General features: G+C 33.5%; 2 protein-coding genes across 16 annotated transcripts in view; both read left to right on the top strand.

Annotated features, from left to right (window-relative positions):
- Nucleotides 1–18451, top strand: part of Mp (collagen XV/XVIII-type protein multiplexin) — a 622917-nt gene that overhangs the window by 508132 nt on the left and 96334 nt on the right. For 13 of the 15 annotated variants that reach the window (XM_074243321.1, XM_074243325.1, XM_074243324.1 and 10 more), the window contains one exon: nucleotides 5489–5799. The exons of 1 other annotated variant lie outside the window; for it this stretch is intronic. In XM_074243321.1, the coding sequence (XP_074099422.1) occupies nucleotides 5489–5799 (311 nt within the window). Of the gene's footprint in view, nucleotides 1–5488; nucleotides 5800–18451 lie in introns of those variants that run through there. One more of the 15 variants, XR_012479230.1, reaches the window with a different exon arrangement.
- On the top strand, nucleotides 2895–3972 carry LOC141527725 (uncharacterized). The gene is made up of 2 exons (XM_074243353.1): nucleotides 2895–3240; nucleotides 3892–3972. The coding sequence occupies exons 1-2, from the start codon at nucleotides 2899–2901 to the stop codon at nucleotides 3898–3900; spliced, it is 351 nt and encodes a 116-aa protein (XP_074099454.1). The 5' UTR covers nucleotides 2895–2898; the 3' UTR covers nucleotides 3901–3972.

The raw sequence follows: 18451 nt of genomic DNA, 5'->3' as shown, positions 1-18451 counted from the left end.
TCGGGAGCCATCGGACCTAGAATTTGGTAAGAATATTACTTTTGTCACGTAAAGGTCAACTAAGAACGGATTTTAAGAAATTCTTTCCCCAAAGGGAATTCGGGGACATTAACAATGAAAAATTCCCGTTTTGAAACTGTAGCTCCTACAGACTCCAAATTTGGTAGGAATCTTCCGTCAAAGATATAGAAATAATACATGTCGAATCTTACGACAGTCCATGTCACAGGGTCTTGCGGAGGTGGGTGAACAATGAAAATTTTGATTTCCAAGCTATAGCTCTCATAGACTACTAAGTTAGTGGGAGTCTTCTATATGTGATATAGAAATGATCAAAGAGCATATATTACAATGAACCACTCCCAATAAGGATCGCAGGGGTGAGTGTTAACAATACAAAATCCTAATTTTCAAAATATAGCTTCTAAAAACTCTAAATTTCGTAGAAATCTTTTATTTCTCATGTAGAGATCGTCTAAAAATGAATTTCAAAAAATTCTACTACCGATAGAGATTATAAGAGTGGGTGTAAAAATATTAACTTTATATATTCAATCTATAACTTCTATGGACTCCAAATTTAGTAGGAACGTTCGTGTATGATGTCAAGTTCGACTAAGAATGGATTTTTTCGAATTACTACCAAAGGGATTGCAGTCGCGTTAACAATGAAAATCTCTCATTTTCAAACAATAGTTATTATGGACTCAAACTTAAGTTGGATCCTTTTGTTTATAATAAAGAAATTATCTCAAATAGGATCATACGAAATTTCTTTTCTTCACGTAGGAGTACGAGGATGAAAATTGTCAAAAAATTTATATTCTTGAAATACAATTCCTATAGGTATAAAATTTGATAGAATTTCAAGAGAAACAGGTAATTACTGGGATGGCCCTAAAAGATATATAAAAAAGAATATTCACTGTTAACGAATTTTTTTATTTTTTAATTAAATTACATTGAATTAGATGGTAATTTTTTTTAATAAGCTATTGCTTATAATGATACTTAAGTGAATGAAAAAAAATGGACTCAAAAAGTGAAGTTTTTTGGGCGTCATCGAAACCACATACATCATCCGCACCTACAGACAACCCGATGTCCACCGAAATATTTTTTCAAAAAAATTTTTTTTTATATTATCAAAAAAAATGTTTTTTCAAAGTATCTACTTTGAGTTTACTGCCCAGGTTGGAAGGAACTATTGGCTAAGAGTTGGACCAAGCCTTGGCCCCATTGTCTGCTAATGCTACCAATGCTTGGGTCGAGCCTTCAATAACCAGTGGACCAATCCTTGAATAATAGCCATGTCCCAAGCCTTGGGAAACCAAAAAACAAGGCTCGGGCTAAGCCTAGAGAAATTAAAATATAAGGCTTGGGTCGAGTCTTAGGAAACAAATGGCCTACGACTCGGACCAAGCCTTGGGGAACTAATATGTCCGGACTAAAAAAAAATGCGAATTTAATTGAAAAATTTAATAAGGCCTTTCTCAAGGCCGCTAACCAATTTAACTTACGTAAGAGCTCATTTCAGAGTTAAGGAAACGTTCCAGTCAAAGTCCTCTCGAGTAGATAACAAGGACCATTTTAATAATCACATGGATAAAAGTACAAGCCAATTCCATGGAATTTAGAATCTGTGCAAGTCAGAACAATACTCTAATTAAATTTCAAGTTTAGATCTAAAAATACAATTCTATAAAATGTCCAGTGGAACAGGCGAAAAACAGCTAGTTTATTATAAACCCTAGATTTGCAGGATTTTTGAGGCTCACTACGGCTTTTTTCTTCGTTAAAAATGCACCTTAATCTGGTGAGAATATACCTAGTAGTTTGAACATTCGTTAAACGACTTACCCGGGATTCAGCAAGGCACAAAAAATCGTATATGTATGCTGTTGACGTCAGACCCCTCTTTCCCAACCAGTGTAATACTGGTTTCGTCAATTTTGTAAAAACAAACGGGCACATACAAAGCCCAAACCCCTTTCCCTTTCCCTTTTCTAAAATAAAGCTATCAGTAGTAATGTTCATCACCTCCTGGATCAAATTACTGGGATAATCTGCCACTGTTCTCAACTATTCTATCTTGTCCTGAAGTTTTGACCGATTGGACTTCGCCTGGCTCAATGAACTGCTGCATATCGTCCTACTGTTTTGGAGAGTTGACCTAGGAAACTTCTGGTACAGAAGCTTTTGGCCCATATGTAGGTTCCCCTGACCCGTATATAGGCTCCGCCAGTTTAAAGTCCTCGACGACGTTGAGGATTTTTGTACTGCCTCTCTAAATTTATTTCCAGAAGTAGTTAAAGATGAGACAGGTGCATACTCTATTTCTTTACTCAACTTCTTAACTGATTTTGCTGCCTTAGTTTTTTCCGTCATCTTTTCTGCGTAAAGAAAAGGACTAGACTTGATTTTTTGCAGCAGCTCTTTCATTATCTTAGTCAGACCTGATGAAATAAAGGATTTCCTAGCAGATAAAATTTGGTAGTGTGCTTGCGCCAGTAACTTTCCTGAATCTGCTAGCATTTCCACCAATGACAACCGATTTACGGGCTCTTTATCGTCATTTCAAAATATCGTGATAAATTTACCCATTGCCGCCATCGCAGAATCGACCAGGTTCTGTTCTACAATAAACAATTTGTGTTACAGAGAAGACGACTTATATCGGGCCTTCAGCGGACCTGTTGGCCAACCCAGTTGTAAAGTAGGTTTTGCTAGGCTGCCAATGACTTCAGAAGTCAAGTGACGCTGTTGAGATGGCTTGGCTTCGTTGATCTGGGCTCTTAATGTAGAGTTGGCTGTAAGCTGAGACGACCAAATACGTTTAAGCGTGCCTTGAACGTTGACTAAATAGTGGCTTGAGACGACGACTTGACGAAGGACTTGATGACTTACGGACTGATTGGAAATGTTAGTCTTGAAAAGGGCTATCTAGTCTTAATAAAGACTGTTGTTGCGGAATCATTCAAACCTTCCCGCAACAAACTGGTAGCACCGAGGCGCCGCTACACAAGCGCCCTCGGGTGTTCTACCTCAACTCAACTGGCTCACCGGCAAGCGGCCATACTCCTCATAACACGTGCTAATTGTACAGCGTACACACGCATTTACCGTGACCAGTGCAATTTTGTGTATTTACGAAATCATCAAACTCATCCACTCAGCTTTACTGAAGCCAACTACAGCATCGCTACTCATCTTATTCACCAGCAATCATTGGCAACTCAGGTACAATTAAGTATTTATTGTAAATCATCTGAGATCACAATCCATACTCACATGCTCCCTCTCTCTCCTACTCATTGTCACATGGCTACTCATGTGTCGCTCTCTCTCATACACATGTACAACAGTCACCTACACTTTCTACCTAGCAACGATAACATTACAATTGCTAATAGAAATTCGTCATCATGCGGCAAAATCAAATGTCGCATTGCAGATGTTGCGTGGTGGAGATTGGGGGTGACTGCCACCAGCTCTTGGGCCTGTCGGCCATTCTGTGTTCAACGTTGTGTGTTCTATCTCGTATCCCGAGACTCAAGTACTCAATTGAGCTCGTTAGTTTTAAGGCTCATTCGCTCACACTGTGAGAGTTAATTATGTTGTTAATTGATTAATAATCCAGTGACTCTAATTTATACAGCTCATCCAATTAATCATTACTGTGAACTCTACAGATTCAAGCTCAAGCTCTCACTACACTTGCATTCATTCACTCTATCAATCATTACACTCAGTCAATCCAATGTATACGCTCATACTATGACTATTAATTAAGTGTAATTAATTAATCGTCTGGTGACCTAATTCTACAACATTACTCATATTTCTCGCTCATAATTGCTAGTGTTAATTACATTGTAAATTAATTAACAGTTCAATTGAAGATCAACTTTCTACAACTCATGCTCAGTCTAATTAATATGCATTAATTAATACAACTCAATTAAACTCAATCAACGCGTACTCATGAAACAATGTGATAATTCAAGATCATAACTATGTTCAAAGTGCTCAATATTTGTGAACTATTCAAACTCTGTCCAACCAAAGCTATGCCTGTGATTAATTTTAGAATAAATACCATTATAACCACGAATGTGTCTCCTCCATCTTTTAACACCTGGTCCCGGCAAATAAATATTTAATGTTAAGACAAATATCTTACAACTGTTAATGTTTCTTACGAAGCCTTGAAAAAGACTATTATGTAATTTAGTCATTTTGGTCATTAAGCGTCCTATTTTTATTGTTCTGTGTACCTTCTTGCTGACCATTTGAAAATAATTTTTCTACAGAAGTCATGCACGAGTGATTTTTGTCGCCTACGTACAAAATTTACTAGCCAGAATGCACGTTCATATCTCACTGTTTGAGTACATGACGCCAAAAATAGACAAAATTGTTCCTGTATACCTCTACGCACATACAGATCTGACAATGACCTGAGCACTGTATGTTAATTTTTATTCCATTGCTGTAATTTAGATTACTTCTTTTAAAGAAAATTTTTTCTCTATTTTCTTTTATAAATTCACCAAGAATATGTTTTACACTACAAACGATCTTTACTCCGTTTTTTACTTTTTCCCATGTTAGAAAATTTCTTGCTCCTGTTTGAAAGTTAAAATCACTTCTTTTTATTCCTTTTTTTTTAATTTCCCGCTAAGAAAATCAATGATTTTCAAAAAATCGGGAAGTTATTAATTTTACCCCGTTTTGCAAAAATCGAGGTTTCAACAGATCTTGACGTTTTGAAGCTCTAACAAGCTTTCCTGACTATTTGTACGATGATGCCCATACGTCTGTATGTACGAATGTGTGTGTGTGTGTGTGTGTGTGTGTGTGTGTGTGTGTGTGTGTGTGTGTGTGTGTGTGTGTGTGTGTGTGTGTGTGAACATTTTAGGACTTTCAAACAGCCTGATTAATTCCATCGTGGTTAGTGCCATTCGAGAAGGCTTGACTAAACTTTGATTACGAATACAATTTAAACCAATTCTGACCGGTAAATTTTGAGGAATCTCAAAAAAACTGAAAAAAAAATTGTTTTTAAATGTGGTTTTTTTGGAATAACTTTTGAACGGCTTTACCGATTGATCCCAAAAACTTATCAGTTTTTAACATGAAAGAACCACGTCGATCGCCGCCAGTCCGGTCAAAATATGTTGATTCGTTCGTGAGTAATCGTTGACGGAAGAAAACCGAAAAAAGTGTCGAATACCGCCAACCGCGTAGAAATCAGTTCATTCATTCAAAAGTTATTTTCAAAGGTGATTTTTCGACACTGTATTCAATTGATTTAGTTAAATAAGATAGAATTGCCTAAGTTCTGTGAGCCTTCAGTTTCGCAGACATCAAGCTCTTTTGTTTTATGAGGTGTGCAAAAAATAATCCCTCTCCTTATTCTCCTTTTATTTTAAAATAGATAATAACAATGTAGTAATGAAGTTTTGTTCAAATATAATTATTACAGCTTCGCCTTGCTGCTTTAAATGAACCAACTACCGGTGACATGCATGGATTAAGTGGAGCTGACTTTGCTTGTTACCGACAAGCAAGACGAGCTGGATTAAAAGGAACGTTTCGAGCATTTTTAAGCTCCAGGGTACAAAATATCGACAGTATAGTAAGACCGAGTGATCGAGATTTGCCAATTGTAAACATGAAAGGTGAAGTTCTGTTTAATTCTTGGAAAGAAATGTTTAATGGAAATGATGCATACTTTTCATCTAATCCAAGAATATACAGTTTTAATGGCAAGAATATTCTGACTGACTTCACTTGGTAAGTTTTAATTAAATTTTCACATTAAATTTTCTACAAACAATTATGATGATTTCAAACGTTTTAAATATAAAAGAAAATTCAATTTATCAAAAATGTCATTTTAATAACTGTTATTGATTGTATCTTCTCGTGAAAACATACTTTGATCAGACTTGATATGTCCTGATATTGCACTATCAAAATTTTTGATATAATCATATCAAGTCTGATATGATCTGATAAGTCCATGCAAAATTATTGATAGGTCCTGATATGACCTAATATGAAAATTGACTATAACAGGCCTGATATAGCTTAATCTGGTCTGATATAATTTGATAGATCTATATATAATCTATTAGTATATTCTGACATGGCCTGATATAATTTAATATGCTCGTTTCTCACATTTTGATATTTTCTGATATAATTTTATCAGGCCGGATCTGACTTAATAGTATCAAATAAAGCCAAATCTGAGTGATAATTCTGTTATACGGTCACTAGGTTTTTTAAGTCTAAGAATCGGCAAATTTACATTTTTAATTTTTGTTTATTAATATATTTTATTGCAGATTTACGGTATAAATTATAAAAATGGTAAAATGTATAAATTTAACAAAAAATTTTCACAGTTGCTCTGAAAACTCTTGAATTAATTTTGTAATTTTCAATTTTTTCACAAATTTTATTTTTTTCAAAAATTTTCAAAAATCGGGAAGTTATTGGTTTTACCCCGTTTTGCAAAAATCGAGTTTTCAACAGATCTCGACGTTTTAAGGTCCTAGAAAGCCATTTCGAGGGTTATAATTATATAACATAAAGTATATATTATAAAATATGATATAGGAATAATATAATTTTCAGTTACCGAAAATTCCTACTGAGTAAAAGTCCTCCCCTTCCCCCTTATCCTTTATTTCCCTAATCCCCAAATTTGTCATTAATGACAAATTTAACTATTACATATGGCTAAATTTACTATAGCGATATCACAAACACACACACACACACACACACACACGCGCGCGCGCGCGCGCTTACATCATCGCGGGAATAGTCTCGGAAGCTTTCTAGGACCTCGAACCGTCAAGATCTGATGAGAACTCGATTTTCGAAAAACGGGGTGAAACCAATAACTTTCCGATTTTTGAAAATTTTCAATTTTCTTAGCGGGAAGTTAAAAAAGTAGAAGGAAATTTTATTTTCGTTTAATGGAAAAATTCTAGACTTCCACTGAAATAAAACACTTTTAATTCCCGATTGTGCTCATTAGTCTAAATTACAGACGTTGACGCATAAAGATTTTTTAGTTTCGATTCATAAGTAACTTAGAAAGAACTGTTTGAAAAATATCTAATCAAATCCCTTAATTTTTCTAAAATAATAAAATCTAAACAACGACATTTCAGCCGAAATAACACAAATACATGAGGTAATGGATGAAACCCTCGTTGTTACCGTGAAAATTCCGTTCTTTTTTTTTATGAAAATAACAAAATAAATAACTACAGTATAACACCTTCACAGTGCTCAAATTAGAAGCGCCAAAATCAATTTTAATTTTGTTTTGTTTTTTTTTTTTTTTTTTTTTTTTTAAATTGTTTGATTCTTCAATAGATATTATTTCATTCGATAAAAAAGTTCTTTTATCATTGTTTGCAAAAAAGCTGTCGTGCCTCTGAAAAAACAAAAAACTTTTATTGAAATCAATTTGATGATAAAAAATCACAAGAAAAGTAAAAAAATGCATATGTCATAAAAATATATGTGGCATGTATATAATAGCCTAGCCGTTACTCGCCCGCTGCACTTATGTAATTGTATTTTTAGATCTAGACTTTAAATTTGATTGATGTATTGTTTTGACTTGCACAGATTTCAAATTTTATCGGGTTGTCCTGTACCTTGTAACAGTTTTATATGCTCAGGTTGGCCCCTAATCAATTTTATAAATAACTAACAAATTTAATAAACAACAATAATTATTAGGGCGCCACTAGGATTTTTAATCACGGTTCCTGGAACCGATCCAGAGCTGAGAATTTCTTATCATAGGGTAGAGAGAGTGGAGGAAGGTGCTGTTAAAGAATAAATAATTAATTAACAATCTGATCAGTTTCATTAACAATAAAAATTAACAAGGAAGTGCTTATAATAGATTAACTAAATTTCACTCACACTCACACTATAATTAATTAAAACTTATTATCTACAGCCTAACTAACGGCTAACCAGAACCAACGAGTCTCTCTGCGCAAAGACTGCAGTGCGACAGAGACCGTCTAGCCTAACTAACGGCTAACCATAACTAAACCAATTTAATATAAGCCTAACTAACGGCTAACCAGAACTATTTAATTACTCTGCACAAAAATAACAGTGTGACAGAGATTGTCTAGCCTAACTAACGGCTAACCAGGACCAACTTAACACTATTAATACTCTCTATCACACATCACCCACACTAATCTTCACACACATGACCCACACTTGTAATGATTTTAATTTTATTAATTTGATTTTATTTAAAAAATTGAATTGAATTAGAATTTCTTAATTAAATTATTCAATCATTATTATTTCATAAAACGCTATTTTTCAATCAACAATCAAATTCCAAATGACTTGAGCTAACATTCAATTACAAATTTAGACTGCTAATTTTATTTTTATTTCAAATATTAAATAGATTAAATTTATAAGATCAGATAAAAATTCCTGACTACTTTACTACCATGGTCTTAACATGACTACAATAATTTATTAAAACAATTAGTCTCAATGTCTCAAATTAATAAATTAAAATTATATATACAGAGGTCTTAATATTCTGTCGAAATATAAATTATTCAATCCGAGAGTTATTTTTCATGATTATCTTAATCTAAATAACTTTTAATAGCCAAGTTGAAAATTATTAACATAAAATTAATGATGAAAATTCATTAATTATCACCGAATTTTCCTGTGAAATTTTCAACACGAAATAAATAGTTTCTTGGACTTATAAATCTCAAAATAAATTTTTACTTGATAAAATAATTTTACAATATAAAATAATTTCAATAAATAATTCTTAATAAAATTTTCGATAATATCCTAATAATTTTCGAAATTGTAAAAATCGACAAAAGTAGAAACATTCAATTTTGTTAGCTAGAACACAAAATGTATCGACGCTCGACGAAAAATTCCACGAGTAAAAATGCTTGTCAATTATTTTTCAAGTAACAAAATTAATCACTTTTTTTCTTGACTTAATTGTTATAAAATTATAACAATTAATTAAACGAATTTTCTAGACGTTAATTAATTTAATTGATAAATTTCATTTAGTTAAATTTTTCCCGCGAGGTCGATTGAGTGACTCTTGGGTATAAGCCCCAAGGGAAATCACTCAATCTAAACTAGCAAATGTTTAACTATTAATTATAAATATAAATTATGTATAAAATAAATTGAAAAGAGGTAAAATGGACCGAGTGCAAACCGCGATCCATTTTCCGCCCACGGAGTGAAATTCAGTACCTTAATTCAAACTCGATGAAAATCCCAATACTTTTTCAATCCGGCGATTTTTCCTCGGAAAGTCCAGCTCGAGTTCCTGGTATCCAATTTTCCCTCCGGGGATCCGGTTCTAATTCAGTTTAATTTTTCCTATAACCACAGAAAGTTAATATTCTGTCTTAAGGATAATTGATATTAAATGTTTCAATAAATTTTTATCGCAGCGTTCCAATTGAACGTGCGAAAAAATAATTACCTGTTTTCGATGAGTAAAGTGACCGGTGTCGCTGGTTATCCAACTTCTTCTGGTTGCCACACGCGCCGGCTCCCGTGTACTTATCCATTTCACCCCCCTCTTATTAATTACTACAAGGAAGGCCCCGAAGATCAAGGCGCGCCAGTGCTGAGTTGACTAATTATCAACCTCTGGCGACTTATCTAAGTAGGCTAATTTACCCTGTTACAACCTGTTATCCCTGTGATTATTTTATCCAATATTCATTATTACTTTCAATGTGCAATCACTATAATATTCCCGAGGCTTTCTTCCAAAAATGAATAATATACACTGTTAAAAAAATTTGTAAAATTACAATCATGTCACGAAACAAAGGTTGGTTAAAATTACAAATCGATGTTTACTACAGCGAAATTATGAAACAATTTATGTGAAAATCGCACTTGTATTGTAATTTTACGAAACTGTTCATCGAATTTCATTAAAAAACTTTGAGATTTATATACATTGTTTGTAATTTGGCCTACTAGAAATTTTTGGAAAGTCTCAAAACAAAGTTGTAATAGAAATTCTAATGGAATCATTAGAAATTTAGTAACTTCCTTTGTAACATTCAAATTTTGATTGTAAAATTATATCGTGAATTGTAATTCCACCAGCAATTATGATTGTTTATAATGTGTATGGTTATTTTACAAAACTGTTTGCTGAATTACTATAATCATGAATGACTACTTCATCTACTATATCTACTATAGCAGAGCTCCGTGCTCTATACAGAACCGCGATGGACTGCCTGTTTATTAGGCTACATAATTTTACAATTATTTTGTCAGCCATTGTTGGTCTCAGGTTACACCTCGAGAACCAAGTCGAGGTCCAAGTCTCATGCTGAATTGCATGTTTAGACTGCCCACGAGCCACGGCGGCTTCTTATCTCAGAGATTTCCGTTACATATTTAGCAGTGAAATCTCTTCGTAAAATTTTAAGAATAATTAGTCCAAAGTAATTTTTAATTTTGGCGAGAACGTTACACTATCTAAAATAACTCATTTGATTCTAATTAACAATGATTCTTAAAATTTGCAACACATTTTACAATATACCTTCCTGGGAATTAAATTCAAATTTTCTTGGTACCTAACCATGAGTTCGATAAATAATTAATTATAAAGTCTGATTGCATAATATTTTCATTTTATCACAGAAGCTTTCTTGCAACCAAAAAAGGTTTGATTAATTTAATTTTATTTAAATTTAATCTGCCTGAATATTTGGCTTAGCATCCGTCTTGAATTCTAGAGTGGATTTGAGACTGAAATATTAGCTTGGCTAAATTTTCCGAGGTCAAAATTTTATGATAATTATCTCGATAATTATTTACTGTATTTCGAAAAAACTTATTTATCAAAGTCTTGAACAATTTTTAATTTTATGGTAATTTTTACTTTTGTAATTTTTGTAATTTCAATTTACTAATTAGTAATTTATTTTAAATTTCAAAGATTAATTTCATTTATAATTTTTACTTCTAACTTTTAGAATTATTTTAGAGGTTGATTTTAATTATTAATTATCGTTTAACTTCAATAATATTTTACATTATTTTTATTTTAATTTTAAATTATCTTAAAATTTATTTGACAGATTTTTTTTTCTTTTTGACCTTTGAATTGATTTAACTTAATTTTAACTATAACCAATAATTTTAAGTTTATAAATTTTATCTTAAATTATTAATATTGTAATTTGTAAATTTAATTATGAATTTAACCTCTTCTAATTTTGATTTTAAATTATTTTGAATTTTGGAAATTTACTGTTAGACTTAAATCTTAATTTAATTATTTTTAGCGTCGACTCATAAATTTAATTCTTAATTAAATTCAGATAAGTAATTAATTAATCAATCTACTAAATGAAAAAAGGAACCTGGCTGGTGTATAGTGTTTCCTTCAGCAACACAAAATTTTATACAGAAGTTAATTTTGGGTACCTAGGATTGTTGTAATTTCCTGGCGACTTTCGTTGTTTCTTTTCAAAACGTCTTTGATTTTCGATATCTGCTACAACAATCTCCACTGCTTTAGCTGATTGCTCAATTTGATATTTGCGCTGCTTCTCAGAAATTTTGGCGATGTTTATTAATCTGTAAACACAGTGCTATGAAAGTAATTATTCAAAATATTTAAGCTGGCTAAATGTCTAGCAAATAATATAAGTTATTAATATTGAATTATTCCTTTAAAAAGTTTCACAAAAGATTCGAAAGAACAGAGATAATTACCTTGTGTTTGTAGATTTTTGTGGCAGCTTTGTTGGGCTCCAGCTTCACAATGTCTTCTTTCAGTGCGAAAACTTCACTCTTGCTCGGTGTGGGATTATCCCCACCTTTGGAACGCTTCCACTCTAAGCCCCGGAATTTATGTTAATTTTATTCTAACTGCGCGAGCATCCTAGACCACAGCACTCCGTGATCTGTCGGTAACTAACCGCGGCTAGTGCGAGGACCTTCAACGGGTTATGAAGGAACTCCGTGACACTTTATATATGTATAGTAACAGATAAATTTATTGTATAAATAGTTATTTTATAAGAATATTTTGTTTTACAATTTTCCATTTAGTGTGGTTATACAAGAAAGATGTTTCTGTGTTGTGTTGAATTTTTCTTCGTTCTAATCATAAATAGCGAGTCGAATGCCAGTCCGGGATGGTGTTAATGGTGGTATTGGTTCCCAGTCGTGTACTCCTGGTAGGTTCTGTTGGTATCTTGTTGATCTTGGAGATCCTGGTCAAGCTGAATACGTTGGACTTGTGTTTGCGAGTTCGAATGTTTCATTGACCTTTTCTTTGGCCGATTTTTGTGTTCTTGTCTTAAATTTTTGTAAGGGTTTGAGACAGGCGCAACAACAACCGCAGTAATAGTATCCAAAGAAAAGTGCGAGGAATGTTATGGTTGAAATTACTGGCCTGTGTTTGCGACTGTGGCATATCGGTGTTTTGACTCTTCTTGATGGTGGAGTCCATTTCGCGTAAGTCTGTTTTTGTTTCCTTCGAGGCTGTCGCCCCATGGAGGAAGTAGGGTATTTTCTCCTACTGGTTTCTCGGCGATGCTTTTCACCCGATAAGGTGGTTCTTTGGTGAGGTTAGTTACCAGATGGGTTAGGTTTATGGCGGGGACGGCGTAGATACTGGTCCTGTCTGTTTCTTCTTTGGGCCCCTTGATTACGAGCTGGTTATTTATTAGGACGCAGCCGGGTGACAAGGTAAAGGTACCCGAGCCATGGAGTTGGTGTTCGATGCGTATTTTTGTGTCGCATGTTGTAATGAAGGTTTCCGGTTCACAGGTGGAATATGCTCAAGAATTTGGTTGGTGTAATTTTACTAGTTGTGTTGACTATTTAGGTAGTATTCGTACGTCGCATTGTTTTAGAGTTTTGTTGTTTAGATGTAAATAGAGCTGGAGTTCACCATCATTGTTGTCTTTTACTAATTTGAGGGGTACGTTGATTTCACAGGCTAAGTCTGTTGACATTATTCGGCATCCCTTGATGGTCTTTATGTCCGCCGGGTAATATTGGTTTTGGAAGACATCTATGGCTAGATATTCTTTACTTGGCCGGACTAGTAGGCTTCTCATGATTCTTCCGATTGTTTATGGTACGGGTATCGGTCTTATCCGATATAATTGGAGTATGACTTGGTTGAATAGTGGGAGAGTGATTATAATCAGGAATTTATTTCCTATTCTTCTCGTGTTCACTTTTGCAACGTTGGAGAGAGTCTGGAGATTTACGGGGTCCACTGGTTGAGGAGGGTTTAGGTCGGGGAAACGAGTCATAATATCTCTGGTTGCGTTTTTCAGTTGTTCAGGTGAGAGATTTCCTCCTGAGATTTTCCCTATCTTCGCATCTTCTATTGCTGACTCGGCTTCTTTGAGGTAGCGTAACAGTTTTGTTGTTCTTTGGAGTCGCTCGTCAGCTATCTGCATGAAATGGAGACGTAGTTTCATTTTCTCGGTTTCACTTCCGACTTGTGTGGCGTAACGGTTGATGGTACTAACCAGTAATATGACTTTTGCTTCGGTTGCATTTTGATCAGAGATGATTTTGTTTATTTCTGATTTAATTACGTGAGTCGAGTTATTCATCAGCGTTGTTATTTTCCTTTGATCGTTGTAGATGGTCGATTTCTTCAGAAATGTGTTCGTAGTCGTCGTAGTCCATGAGTCCGAAAACTTTTTGTGCTATGGAGCCTAAGAATCCAAACCAGGGTCTCCTTCGGTTGCGATTTTTTATTGGTGTGGATTTTTCGACTTGTTTGAGATTCTGTTTTAGACGATTAACTACATCTTGTCTGTCTTTTTCTAGGTCTTTTAATATGTTTTCTTTTCCTAGGATTGCGCACTCGTAGGGAAGGAAGTAAGATCAGCAGGTTTCTCGGCTTTCGATATTGCCCGGTGACGTCATCTCGAGCCAGGGGGATATGTTGATGATTGTTCCGATGTTTACAGTAGAGACTATTTCCCATTACCGTTCTATCAGATGAATTATATTTCTCAATAAACCCCCTGGGTTAAACGATGAAGGTTGGATTTTAAGAGGGTCTGGCGTTGTTTCTGTTGAGGCGACGAGTAGGGACCAGAGAATTGTTTGGAGCAGCATCATGTCTATTTTGTTGTATCGTGTCGCTCAGTGAGACGTGATCGTGATCGTCTGTAACAGGAGCATGTTATATTGATTCGATAGCTCGTTTTAATTTGCTGGGATGTTTAATGGAGCGTTTTCCGTTTGGGAGTTCTTATATTAAGCACACTTCATCAGTAATGTCTACGACTTCCAAAGGAACCTTATAATAGACGTCGAGTTTATTTTTACGAGTTTCGTTTAGGTTTACACGAAATCTCTTATTTGTAAGTCTATTAGATGTAATTTTTTTGTCGAATCTTCCTTTTGATCTTAATTTTGACTCGACAATTGAATCACGAGTGACGCTGCGGGTGTGGTTTAAGCGATTCATCCGGTCGACCAAGTAGTCGGAATACGTTTCGATTTTTTCGTAGTGTTACGCCAAATACGTAATTATTTAAATTATTTTTGACCCAAGCCGGAGGCCTATAGGTCGGGGACCGTGAGGATGTCTTTACCTAGGGTTAAGAATTGATGAAACGTATCTTTCGTTTGATTATTAATATATTTTTAAAATAAAACCAATAAAGTTTATAGAAATTAATATAAAGTGAATATTACAATGTAAATCTAGGACCTCCCTACTCTGCCGGAAACGTGGGCCAGGTCACGCCCTTATGAAAGAGTGGGTGGGTAAACGCACTCACGCATCCCCTTCCGTGTAAATTTTGTTGAGCTTTTTTTTTGTTATTAACAATGCATTTGTTTACAGTCTTTTAAACTAAATTTTATTGTATTTTTCGTAAGTAGCGTCCCATGTTTGTTCGGATTTTAATTTTAATTGAAGTTGTGACTTTATTTCAACGTTAGTTGTAAAATTCGTTTGACAGTCTGATAATTATTTAAGATTTGTTGGTTTTTCTGGAATGTAATTAATGATTAAATTTGTCCTTACTTTATTTAAGTCATTATTTTGATTATAAGTTGGAAAGGTGTATAAAATACTTGCTAAAAATGTTTGTAAATTACCTAATTACTCCATTCCTTTATTTATTTATTTATTCATTTGAGTTACTTTAATTTTCATAAATTTTCTCATTTAAGTTTTTCATATTGTTATGTAAAACATATTTTTTTATAACGTTTATCTTTTCTATATAATATTGAAGACCGTCATAATTTTTCGTTGTTCGTAGACCAGATAAGAAAATAACTAGAGTTCATGTCCCTTATTTAGATGCTCAGTCTGAGACCTCAATGCATTTAAGATTACAAAACCGGAACAAACAAATAAATGGAGTTTAAACATTAGAAAAAAATATCCAGAGAGTTCAAAGGTATTTCTTAAATACATTGCGGCACTCGAACTCAGACTGGGAAATTTTTATCATTATACTCTCATTACTGTCCAAATATTAGGCATAGAAGATAATATAGTATGAGGCAAAAGAAATAATAATTTTATGATAATAAACAAAATTTCTTAAACAATCTTTTACAATAAATTTAGTTAGATAATGTCTTGAGAATAATAAATAATTTAAGGTAAAAATAATAAATAAGAATTTCAAATTGAACAATTAGTAAATGTTAAAAACTAAAAGCAAATAAATTAAAAGTTACAAATTAATTATAAAAAGGAATTGACTAATTGTTTATTAAAATTTTTATCGATCACAAAAAAAGAAATCATCCGATTATTGATAAAATCATTCGAAGAAATTGTTTAAATATTAAATTAATTTAAGAAATGTTAATATTCAAAAATTGTCATATGTTAAACAACAAGTAACATTAAGATCTCCGTGTGCATTTGTGTGTGTATAGATGCGCCTATACATTAACATAAGTGTACCAGTAAGAGTATCGTTGTACAATGTGTAGGAGGTAAAAGTATACAAGTATAATAAGATAACTTGTGATCTATACTTGTACATCAAAATATGGGGAAACCGCCACCGCAGCATTTTCCGACACATCCGAAGAGAGGGTATTCAATTCTCCCTCCAATTGACAACGGAAGTCCCGTAAAAATCTCGGACCCGGGAAACTGCTGGGTGTTCGCTCTCTTCGTGTTTTGACCTATCTAGTGTTAACATCATCAATAGATTACGACTAATTCTGTTTTTTTTTATACAACCAATTGTAAAATAAAGTAAAGTTGTGAAGTGAATTAAATTAACGAAAAGAAAAAGAACAAGATTCACCAATTGTACCAGGTAAAATTTAAAATTATTAATTTGTAAATTTTAACAATTTGAAACCGCATTGTATGAAAGAAAATATTAGATTTCACCTTTTTGTATTATTTGTAATGAATTTATAATTTAACCAATTTTTAGTTAAATAATATACTTATTAAATTTACCTAACGAACTATTTATTCAATCAAACCTATCATTCTCAATAAATTAAAACTCGGAAGTTCCCGGTCTATTAGTCTAACACGCTAGGACCAAATACTGTTAATCACTTCAAATGTAAAATTAATTAATTATCATAAATTAAATAATTTTTACATAACAATATTATTATTTAAATAATTAATGAATTCTAATCATAGAGAATTTATGTTTTTGCTATGTTTATTTATTAAGTTAAGTTCTGTTTAATCGAAAATTTATTTCTGTCCTTTATTAAAATTATTAATTAATTTAAATTTTGTTTAATCAAAAATTTACTTATTTATTAAATTTAATTTACTGAGATATTTTTTTGTGAAATTGAATTTTATTTTTGAGATAAATCTGTTTAAATATCAAGTGTTGCTTGTCGGAAAAATTTCCCAAGATAAAAAAAAATTATTTTAGGCCTGTACATTCCTGTCGGGGTAATAAAGATAATGTAGTGCATTTAGTGTTCCTAGAATATTATTTTTAAAGTTATATTTTATATTATACCATAGCTAAAGTACTCTTAAACTACGTATACATCTGGCAAAAAAAATTTTTTTTGTTATTTGTTTAGTCCCTTTTATCCAGGGCCTCACGTTAAAATTTTATTACTATCTTATCCGGGCTGACTACTTTACGGTTTACGATATAGTATGAAAAGAAAAAATGTCTTTCTCAGATCTTGAAGATATTTTTAATGACCCTAGCGTCATTAAAAGCTTACGTAGATAGCAATAATGAATAACTCTCTGTTGCTTAAACCGAATTTTTAGATGTTTCGATTATATAAAAAAAATGAAATACATAATCATCTCAGTCGTTAGTTTTGAAAACTCTAATTATTGTTAAATATTTGTTGGACGTAACAGTAGCTTGGGAATTCTGTTGGAGCACGTGCCTTTTTGCCAAAGACTAGCTCGTGAGGACTGAATTTTATCCCAGTGTTGACTAAGGTATTATAGTTGAACATGGCCATTGGTAGGTATTCATCCCAGTCAAAGAAGGATTCGTCAAAAACTAGGAGATATTCGATGAGTGTTTGATGGCTCATCTCCAGGGATCCCTTGGCTTGGGGATAGTACCCCGATGTCGTTACTCTTCTTATTTTTAAAATTTCTGACATTTTTGCCAGCAGTTTGGAGGTGAATGATGTTCCTCTGTCTGATAAGATTATCCTAGGGCATCCGTATAGGCAGATGTATTGGTTGATTAGGGCATCTACGATGGTCTGTGTCTTGATATCTGGTACTGCTATGTTTTGTAAAATTATCCTGCATGGTTAGAATGTGTACGTTGGGTTTTGCTGTCATTGATAGTGGCCCTGCGGTGTCTATCGAAATTTTTTCGAAGGCGTCGGATGGTGTGTCGGTTATAACCATAGGCTATTTCGTTTTTATCTGAGATAGTTTTTTCTGTTGACATGTACCGCATCTCAAAATGTATTAGTAAAGTTGCTCTTTCATCCCGGGCTAGTAAAATTTTTCTCTTATTCTCCAGTATCTTTAGAGGACTCTTTTGTGTCCCTCAACCAGGCTCGCGAGTTTTTCTTTGATGATTCCTGCAGTTCCTCGATTGGTACGGAGATTTCGCCCTTACAGAGTGTTATTTGTACGGGACAGTCTCGGAGTTCTTTTATCAGGTGATTGTATATTGATTGACCCGAATCCATCTCCCTTTTGAACAATTCTTAGCGAGTGGATTTCGTAGCCCTTTCTCGGGCGAGGCGGAGGCTTTGAAGACCCTTTTTAGGTCTTCAGTTGATATTTTCGTTTGGTGATACTCGCCGACAAGGACAGGGAAAATCCGATATTTGCCAATTTTTGTCACCAGGACGTCTCCTTTGCGTGGCTTGGCCTGTTTCAGATCATCAGTATCAATGAATTTGAGATCTCGGAGTA

Source organism: Cotesia typhae, unplaced genomic scaffold (assembly GCF_013202065.1).
Source record: "Cotesia typhae breed Kobodo isofemale line unplaced genomic scaffold, CoteBio_Ctyphae contig_4, whole genome shotgun sequence".
In the NCBI taxonomy this organism is placed as follows: domain Eukaryota; kingdom Metazoa; phylum Arthropoda; class Insecta; order Hymenoptera; family Braconidae; genus Cotesia; species Cotesia typhae.
This window is presented reverse-complemented; position numbering and strand designations above follow the sequence as displayed.

What these genes read in the sequence shown, in the direction of transcription:
- LOC141527725 (XM_074243353.1), top strand. Translation starts at nt 2,899, where the DNA reads ATGACTTACGGACTGATTGGAAATGTTAGTCTTGAAAAGGGCTATCTA.